General features: G+C 40.2%; 1 protein-coding gene across 1 annotated transcript; it reads right to left on the bottom strand.

The window, feature by feature from the left end:
- Window positions 1-1,359: 1,359 nt before the first annotated feature.
- On the bottom strand, window positions 1,360-9,147 carry LOC128286844 (chlorophyll a-b binding protein 8, chloroplastic-like). Its single transcript, XM_053024590.1, has 2 exons — window positions 9,104-9,147; window positions 1,360-1,846 (listed from the first exon to the last, which is right to left on the bottom strand). Exons 1-2 carry the CDS (start codon window positions 9,145-9,147, stop codon window positions 1,387-1,389), a joined length of 504 nt encoding a protein of 167 aa, XP_052880550.1. The 3' UTR covers window positions 1,360-1,386.
- Window positions 9,148-10,749: the final 1,602 nt, after the last annotated feature.

Genomic DNA, 10,749 nt, shown 5'->3' with positions numbered 1-10,749 from the left:
CGTCTCTTCTGCGTCCCTTCGCCGTCGTCTCTTCTGCGTCCCTTCGCCGTCGCTCTCCGCTTCCGCAATTAGTCGGTAAATTTCAATACCCATTTGCTGCAACTCTAGCTTCTCATTTTCGTAGACAGGTTATACTTTTTAACTTAGTTTGTTTTTCCTGCTCATGATAAATGTTATTTGTATTTACTATTTCGTGCATACGAAATTTGCAGACTGAACTTCAGGACGAAATCAGAAGATGTCCTCACCTGAATTTCAGTTACATTTAAGCGATCGATCGCATACCAGAGTAATCGACATTTGTTACATCTTTAAGCACCGCCCTTCTTTTAGGTGAAGGCCAACAATGGCGACCACACAAGTCTGTTCTCATCCGATGATGCACGTTTGGAGTTCATCTGAAGAACACATTTTTGGTCCTGCTTGAAGGATGGTTTTAAATAGCACATTCCTTCTGCTCCCCTCTGTGCTTTAGCCCGTGCTCGAGTAATTCTTCCTGTAGGCTCTTCAATATTTTCAATAGGTTCATTTTCTTTACTCATACTTGTTTGCCTTCTAGAAGAGCAATGCATGATTTTCAGTTTGAAATTTTCTTCATTGAACCTGCATTCCTAACACTGAATCGTTGTAACATGATGAAAATAATACACATTAAACTACAATTTTCTAGAAAAAGAAGACAAATTTTATGACTTCAATCAATTCTCGAACAGCATAAGCTCTGCGATACTATGAAAATTTTATTGACTCCAGAAACTTTAGCCTCATGCATACTAGAATTAAGTTTTTCATTATATGAAGAATCAATGGAGTCATGCGAGGTCACCCTTTTCCATTTTCAAATATTGGAATCTGAGACCTTCGGAGTCCAAAACCAAAGACTCAATTCTCAAGTTCCAACAGAGGAAATGGGTATTCGGAAGTTTGGCACGGGATTTTAAGTTATAACATCTCCGCAATGCTTCAAAGACTAGCAGTATCAATAAGAAAGATTGAATCACCCTAGAACTTTAAATTAGAAATTGCTTTACTATTTAAAAGTTCACTTTCTTTCAACATGTGGTTTAAAAAAAGAAACTGAATTTTGTTTTTAATTTTCATTCTCATGATACCAATTGATAACAAGTTTACTGAAATGCATCAATGATATTCCATGGATGAGGTATTGAGCTTAGTATCTATGTTGTCATGGTGATTCTGACATTGTATTTGGTTTATATGCAGTGACATGGTGATTCTGTCATTAGTTAAATTCTTCACTCATTTCTCTTTGCTTGCAAATTGCAGGAAGGTTGCATGTAATTTAGAACCCTTGTTGATGATACCATTTGTTTAAAATAAAATTATAACTTATAGGTTCCATGGAACAAATATAGGCACTTTCATCTAATGGAACTTGAGGTTAGTCAAGACATTGTTATTGAAAGGGTCAGCCAAGTGATCCAACAGGTTCTGGTATGGTCCTACACCTGTCACGAGCCCCTGCATGAAGTAACCCAAGATTGCCAACATTGCCAATCTCCCATTCTTCACTTCTTTCAGCTTCAAATCCTTCAATGACTTCTCATCTTTCCCAAAACCAAGTGGGTTAAACAGTGGTCCTCCAGGGTATGCCGGCTCACCAGACCCTCCAAGGTACTTCTCGAACCCCAAGAAATATTGTTTCCCCATTGAACCTGGTTTGGCCCAGTCTTGGAACCTTCTGTGCTCTGCAAATCCCATGAGTGCCATCTCGAATACAAACAAAGTGTAAGGGTCTGCCCAATAGTTGTATGTCCTTGCTGGTGGGATCACACCAGTTCTAAACCAAGGGAGGGCTGTTTTTGCTGGGATAAGACTAGGCTTCCTGTAACACCCCGTACCCGAGACCGTTGCCGGAGTCGGACACGAGGGGTTAACGGGCCTAAACCGCTCATTCTTACAGACCACTTTAAAAATTTCCAGGTAGTTGGCTAACTGCATCACTGTTACCTTAAAAATCATATCTTGAGTTCCAAAACTCGAAAATCAGTTTCGTAATTTTTCCCTGAAACTAGACTCATGTGACCATCTACATATATTTTTTTAGAATTTTTGGTTGGGCCAATTAGTACAGTTTATTAGTTAAAGTCTCCCCTGTTACAGGGTGCGACTACACTGACCTTCCTGCATTACGATTTTGATATCTCCCTGTACAGGGCTTCAATACTGATGCCGTTTGTTTCTACGGAAACTAGACTCGAAAAGGAATCTGTACATATATGGCATGACTTCTAATTATCTCTGGTCAATTTATAATGAATTTCCAAAGTTGGAACAGGGACTCCAGAAACCGTTCTGGCCCCGTCTCATGAAAACTTAAATATCTCTTAACATACTGTTCATATGATCATTTCGTTACTCTCCTATGAAAATAGACTTGTCAAGGTTCATTTACATAATTTATTAACTATTTAATTCCATTCCTACTATTTTTAGTGATTTTTCACATCCACGTCACTGCAGCTGTCAGCATCTGTCTTTAAGGTAAGCTTTACCTATTTCATAGTTTCCATGATTCAACTAGCCCTTAAACATAAATAGCACAAAATATGATCATGATTAACCATCCCTATGGCTAATCATTTCCAAACATTTCCATACCTCTTAATGAACAACATACAATGATTATAATACCATGCCCAAAGTATACTTAAGCCATTTTCGCATGGCTATCCAAATTTACACAAAACCGAAAGGTACATGACCTACAACAAAAGGGTAGTCCTATACATGCCATTTCAAAGTCCAACCAAAAATATACCGAAAGGAGCTTTGATAGTGTGGGCGACTTCGACTTCAAAATCCGAGTCCGATAGCTGAAGAACCAAAATCTATAAAGCAGAGAATCAAAGAAACGGAGTAAGCATTTAATGCTTAGTAAGTTTGAGTCATAAATTTAGACACAACCAAAGTATAGCATTTATGTAGCTAAACAGATAATTTCACATGCACAAATTCTCAATATCATACTTACTTCCCATTACCAACCCTTATATTCATACACAAAGATCAACTTAGCCAAAGGCCGGTAGCTCATTTATCAACTGAGCGAATACTTATTTGTAAGGGCTCAACTAATTCAAAGCACATACAAAACATACCTCATTGTTGGGATTTCACAAGCGTATTAACTGAAATTTTTACAGCAAGTTCATTCATTCCCGAATCACGTACCTTCGGGTTTAACCGGATATAGCTACTCGTTCAAATGCCTTCGGGACATAGCCCGGTCATAGTAACTCGCACAAATGCCTTCGGGACTTAACTCGGATTTAGTAACTCGCACAAATGCCTTCGGGACTTAACCCGGATTTAGTAACTCGCACAAATGCCTTCGGATCTTAGTCCGGATATAGTCACTTAGCACAAAGCCTTCGGGACTTAGCCCGGACATCATTCGAATAACCATGCACATTTATCAATAAATCATGACACATTCGTATTTCATTTTCATTAGCAAAACTCAAACACAAGGCACTTTTCACACTTGCAATTTCGGCTCAATAGCCACACACAAAAAGCATGATTTTAATTTGCTTAAAACATGATCTAATCAAAGCATAATCTAAGTTCTATTTCTCAAGAACTTACCTCGGATGTTGTCGAACGGCTTCAATGGCTATTCGATCACTTTTTCCTTTCCCTTATCCAACTGTGATCCTCTAAGCTCTTGAGCTAATTCAACCAAATTTAACTTATTAAAGTCTCATTTTGCTAGCTTATGGCCGAATATGACAAGGAGTTTGATAGGTCATATGGCTACCTTTTAGCTCAAATACACAATGATCATACGCATTTTTAATCACATCAAGAAATTTAATACAATTCATTCGAACATCAAAAGAGAAGCTCAAGGTATTAGCCCATATATACATTAGACATTAAAGTCCCATATGTACGAAATCACGAATCGAATTCAACATTTTTGCTAATATTCCGCTTAGTCGAATTTTCTAAGTCAAGCTAAAGCCATCAATAGGCTACCTATGGCCGAACATACATATCAACTCATTTACTCATTCATGTGGCCGAACATACATGTCTATGTTGGGGCCGATTGCAACACTTAATACATTCTACAAGTATGGTCACTTGTATTGACTAAACACCATTTTGTTTCAAGTTCAAAACTTGGCTAATACACACATATACACTAGTAAATCAAACACTAGCATTTGCACTTCACCTTACTACCATTTCTCATCCAATAACGTGAACAACAACATATTTCTCTTCTACTTCCTACCATGGCCGAATGCATCACAACACCATACCATTTCGATTTTGGTCATGGTTAAACAAAGAACTTAATGTCTCACTCAAAAAAAATGCTAAAAAGAAGATTTAAGAGTCATCAATCCACCTTCACATGCATCATTTCAAAGTTTCATTTTTTAGCATGTAAATGACATCAACACCAAGCAAGAATGATGCATCCATGGCCGAGTGTCATTTCCACCACCTAGCAAGATTTAGACCATGGGCTAGGTAGAACTCAAGCTACCAACTAAAACATGCATGCATCTCATGGACAACATCAAACATACTTTAGTCTAGCAAATCACCATAGCCGATTGTTTCAAGCTCCTCCCCTTCCTTTCTTTCCTCTATTCGGCCAAGGTTGAACCAAAGGACACAACTTGTTTTCTTTCTTCCTTAGAATTTTCAGCCAAAAGAAGTGAAAAATGATGGACACTTTTTTTTTCTTCTTCTTTCCCTCAACTCACGGCAATGGGGGGGGAACACTCACACCATTCTTTGTTTTTTCTTCCATTTCTTTATTACCCATACTCCTTATTTTATTTTTCCTAACATACACCATTGTCACAACATGTTTTATGACATGTTTTGCCCATCATCCTTTGTCATGGCCGGCCACTAGCAAATAAAAAGGGGGAAATTGACATGCAAGTCCACCCCTTTGATTACATGCACTAATAGATCCTTATAGATTTACCTATTACATTTCGAAAGTATCACACATAAGTCCTACTAACTGAATTCACATGCAATCGACTAAATCGAAGCTTGAAACTTTCACACATTCATATTTACATATTCTAGAAAATAATTATCACATTCAAATATTTTGGTGTCTCGGTTTAGCGGTCCCAAAACCACTTCCCGACTAGGATCGCTTTAGGGCTGTCACAACTCTCCCCCACTTAAGAAATTTTCGTCCCCGAAAATTTTACCGGTAAATAGGTTTGGGTATCGTTCTTTCATAGAGTTCTCGGTCTCCCAAGTGGCTTCTTCTATTCCGTGTTTGAGCCATAACACTTTCACTAGCGGAACCCTTTTGTTTCGCAACTCTTTCACTTCACGTGCTAGGATACGAATCGATTCTTCTTCATAACTCATATTGGCTTGAATTTTGACCTCTGAGGGGTTTATTACGTGTGAAGGATCGGATCTGTAACGTCGAAGCATCGAAACATGAAAAACGTTGTGGATCCTTTCGAGTTCAGGGGGCAAAATCAATCTATACACAACTGGACCAACTCGTTCGGAGATTTCGTACGGCCCAATGAATCTCGGACTCAATTTGCCCTTACGGCCAAATCTGAGTATCCTTTTCCAAGGCGATACCCTAAGGAACACTTTGTCTCCCACCTGATATTCAATATCTCTTCGTTTTAAATCGCGTCGACTTGACGATCGATGTTGCCTTCGGACTCTCACGAATTATTTTACTTTCTATTCAAAGATCTTTAATCAAGTCCACTCCGAAAATTTTACTTTCACCGAAGTTCGGTCCAAAACAATGGCGTCGGCATTTTCGATCGCAAAAGCCTCGTAAGGTGCCATCTTAATACTTGACTGAAAACTATTGTTGTGGCGAATTCAATCAAAGGTAAATACTGTTCCCATGAACCACTAAACTCGAGGATGAAACATCTCAACATATCCTCAAGTATCTGAATTATCCGCTCGGATTGACCATCTGTTTGTGGATAAAAAGCGGTGCTAAAATGCAGCTTGGTACCCAAAGCTTCTTGTAATTTCTTCCAAAATCGTAAGGTGAATCTCGGATCTCTATCCGACACGATAGAAATAGGTACCCTGTGTAATCTCACAATCTGAGAAACATACAATTCAGCTAATTTATCCATTGAAAAATTCGTGCGTACAGGGATAAAGTGAGCCGACTTAGTCAATCTATCAACAACGACCCAAATCGCATCTTTCTTACTTGCCGACATTGGTAACCCAGATACAAAATCCATCGTGACTCGATCCCATTTCCATTCAGGTATCATGATCGGTTGAAGTAAACCCGTAGGCACTTGATGTTCCGCCTTCACTTGCTGACATACTAAGCACTTCGAGACAAAATCGGAAATGTCTCGTTTCATACCATGCCACCAAAACTGACGTCTCAGATCGTTGTACATTTTCGTACTCCCCGGGTGAATCGACATTCGGCTACAATGAGCCTCGTTCAAAATCATCGAAGTGAGTTCTGAATTTCTTGGAACACACAAACGACTTCTGAACCTCAAACAATCGTCATTATCAATTTGAAACTCTGATTCCATATTCGGAACACATTCAGCCCGTCTTGCAACCAACTCATCATCGACTTTCTGAGCTTCACGAATTTGATGAATCAATAATGGTTTGGCCTTTAATTGGCTACTAACACATTGTCGGGTAGAAACGCACAAGTGTACATTCATTGCTCAAAAGCAAACAAGCGGTGATTTCGGCTTAAGGCGTCCGCAACCACATTAGCCTTTCCCGGGTGATAATCAATGACAAGCTCATAATCTTTCAACAACTCAAGCCAACGCCTTTGTCTCAGATTCAAGTCTCTTTGAGTCATCAAATATTTGAGACTTTTGTGATCCGAATATACATGGCACTTCTCACCAAATAAGTAGTGTCGCCATATTTTCAAAACGAATACGATGGCAGCTAGTTAGAGATCATGGGTCGGATAATTTTTCTCATGTGGCTTTAATTGTCTCGACGCATAGGCCACAACTCGACCTTCTTGTATCAATACGCAACCTAACCCAAGTAGGGAGGCGTCACTATAGATGACAAACTCTTTGCCCGATTGATTTGCACTAAAATTGGAGCTTAGTCAAATAAGTTTTCGTTGATCAAAACTTTTCGACATTTTCCGTCCATTCGAACTTAACATCTTTTGAAGTAGCTTCGTCATGGGTGTGGCTATCATCGAGAAACCTTTTACAAACCGTCGGTAGTAACCGCAAGTCCCAAAAAGCTCGAACCTCGATAATATTTCTCGGAGGCTTTCGATTAAGTATGGCTGAAATTTTGCTCGGTCAACTCGAATACCCGATCACGAGATACCACATGACCCAAGAAGCTAACCTCTCTAACCGAACTCACACTTCTCGAACTTAGCATATAACCGCTTATCCCGTAAAATTTGCAATACTAATCTCAAGTGCTCAAGCATGTTCGGTCTCATCTCTTGAATAGACCAAGATGTCGTTAATGAACGAACTACGAACCGGTCCAAATCGTGCGAGAGATCGATTCATCAAATCCATAAATACCGCGGGGCATTAGTGAGCCCAAACGGCATCACTAAGAACTCGTAGTGGCCGTATCTCGCTCGAAAGCGGTTTTGGGTATATCCGAATCTCGAATTCAATGAATCGGTAATAACCCGATCTCAAATCTATCTTTGAAAACACCGAGGCTCCTTCAGTTGATCAAACAAATCATCAATACGCGTAACAGATATTTATTCTTTATCGTCACTTTATTCAGCTGACGATAGTCAATGCACAACCTCATGGTTCCGTCATTCTTTTTCACAAACAATACTGGTGCACCCCAAGGTGAGAAACTTGGTCGAGCGAAACCTCTATCCGTCAACTCTTGCAACTGAGCTTTCAACTCCTTTAACTCGGTTGGTGCCATACGATACGGAGCTATCGAAATTGGCGTAGTCCCAGGTACAAGCTCAATACCAAATTCTACTTCCCGAACAGGTGGTAAACCCGGTAATTCTTCGGGAAAAACATCCGGGTATTCACAAACCACCGGCACAGATTCGGGTTTCTTTTCCAATTCCTTGTCATCAAGTACATACGCAAGGTATACTTCACACCCCTTTCTTACATATTTCTGGGCCAACATTGCTGATATTACACCGGCAACCCTTTAAATCAGTAGACTCAACTTGGATTATCTCGTTATTTGCGCACCTCAAATCAATAGTCTTGCTTTTGCAATTCACAACCGCATCATGCACGGTCAACCAATCCAAACCAAGAATAACATCAAATTCATTGAACGGCAAAAGCATCAAGTCCGCCGGAAAACAGAACCTCGAATTACTAGGGGCATTTCTTACACACTTTGTCAACAAGCACGTAACGACCCAAGGGATTTGACACCGAATTACGAACTCATGAGACTCAATAGGTAAAGTCTTCTTTGGATGCTAAGGTTTCACATATATAAGAATGAGTAGAACCGGGGTCAATCAAAGCAATCACATTAGTATCAAAGAGAGTAAAGGTACAGTAATAACATCCGGCGAGGAAGCATCCTCGCGTGCGCGTATAGCATAAGCCCTAGCAGAGCACGAGCCTCGGATCTGGTCGCAGATCTCTAGATCCTCTCGACCACCACTAGCATTGCCGTATTTCTAGATGGTCTACCTCGGCGGTGGTAGCACCGGTTTCCCACCACGATTTTCGCTCTGTTCGGACAATCTCGGAAATCTTTGATAAAGTGGTCGGTGACCGCACTTGTAACAGAGCGGTCATGGAACCTACAACTCCCGAATGCCATTTACCACAATCGGCATTCCGCTCTGTCTCGATGGTCATTTCCAACACTGGCGATCGAAGTGACTCGTGTGCTCACAGGGGGTCGATCGTGATCTCGTCTAGAAAAGCCCGAAGTGTCCCTAGACCGGCCCAAGCCATCTCTAAATTTCTTCGATGACTGTGGGAAGGGCTTCCCCGAAGACCTCTTACGAAACTCCCTTGCTCCCACCTCAGCTTTTTTTTTCTCCATACTGAGCTCCTCGGCCTTGCAAGCTCGCTCAACAAGTACTACAAATTCTCAGATTTCCAAGATGCCAACATACAGCTTTATATCATCATTTAATCCATCCTCGAAAAATTTACACATTACGGCTTCTGAGGAAATGCATTCTCGTGCGTACCGGCTAAGCCTCACAAATTTTCGTTCATAGTCGGTAACCGACATGGAACCTTGTTTGAGTTCAAGAAATTCCTTCCGTTTTTGGTCAATGAATCTCTGACTGATATACTTCTTTCGAAACTCGGTTTGGAAGAACTTCCAAGTTACTTGCTCTCTAGGCACAACAGAAGTCAACGTATTCCACCAATAGTAGGCAGAATCACGTAGCAAGGAGATAGTACACTTTAGGCACTCATCGAGTGTGCAAGATAGCTCATCGAGTACCCGAATAGTGTTGTCCAACCAAAATTCAGCTTGCTCGGCATCATCGCTATCCGTAGCCTTAAATTCAGTAGCCCCGTGTTTTCGGATTCTATCAACTGGGGGCTTATTTGACCTTATTTGGTCAGTTACCGGAGGCATTGTAGGTGCGGGGGTTGTGTTTGTTGGGAATAGAGGTTGTGGAACAGCCGTATTAGTTCGAATGTATTGGTTGAACCAATCATTCATCACGCTATAGAAAGCTTGTCTAGCTTCATCATTTGGATTACTAGCATTAGGTTGAGAGTCCGCCGGCACTGTCCTTTGTGCGGGAGCAGACGCTACACTCTCAAGATCATCAGCTACCGCTCGGTCGGGATCGGGATCCATTACTATAAATAAACACATTTGCAAATGTCAGAAATCACCACACTATCAAATAATCATATAAAATGGCATGTATAGCTAGACCCAAACGCATTACGATAGTCCTAGAATCGACTAAACCGTAGCTCTGATATCAATAAAATTGTAACACCCCGTACCCGAGACCGTTGCCAGAGTCGGACACGAGGGGTTAACGGGCTTAAACCGCTCATTCTTACAGACCACTTTAAAAATTTCCAGGCAGTTGGCTAACTGCATCACTGTTACCTTAAAAATCATATCTTGAGTTCCAAAACTAAAAAATAAGTTTCGTAATTTTTCCCTAAAACTAGACTCATGTGTCCATCTACATACTTTTTTCTAGAATTTTTGGTCAGGCCAATTAATACAGTTTATTAGTTAAAGTCTCCCCTGTTACAGGGTGTGACTACACTGACCTTCCTGCATTACGATTTGGATATCTCCCTGTACAGGGCTTCAATACTGATGCCGTTTGTTTCTACGGAAACTAGACTCGAAAAGGAATCTGTACATATATGGAATGACTTCTAATTATCTCTGATAAATTTATAATGAATTTCCAAAGTTGGAACAGGGACTCCAGAAACCGTTCTGGCCCTATCTCACGTAAACTTAAATATCTCTTAACATACTGTTCATATGATCATTTCGTTACTCTCCTATGAAAATAGACTCGTCAAGGTTCATTTACATAATTTATTCACTATTTAATTCTATTCCTACTATTTTTAGTGATTTTTCACATCCATGTCACTGCAGCTGTTAGCATCTGTCTTTAAGGTAGGCTTTACCTATTTCATAGTTTCCATGATTCAACTAGCCCTTAAACATAAATAGCACAAAATATGATCATGATTAACCATCCCTATGGCTAATCGTTTCCAAACATCTCCATACCTCTTAATGAACAACATACAATGA

Source organism: Gossypium arboreum, chromosome 13 (genome assembly GCF_025698485.1).
Source record: "Gossypium arboreum isolate Shixiya-1 chromosome 13, ASM2569848v2, whole genome shotgun sequence".
Classification (NCBI taxonomy): Eukaryota; Viridiplantae; Streptophyta; class Magnoliopsida; order Malvales; family Malvaceae; genus Gossypium; species Gossypium arboreum.
The sequence above is the reverse complement of the archived record's forward strand: the minus strand, read 5'-3'. Positions and strand labels throughout refer to the sequence as shown.

What these genes read in the sequence shown, in the direction of transcription:
- LOC128286844 (XM_053024590.1), bottom strand. Translation starts at nt 9,147, where the DNA reads ATGTGTAAATTTTTCGAGGATGGATTAAATGATGATATAAAGCT. An exon ending in TTAAATGATGATATAAAGCT is followed by an intron (nt 1,847 to 9,103) that starts GTATGTTGGCAT and finishes GGGGTGTTACAG; the next exon opens with GAAGCCTAGTCTTATCCCAG.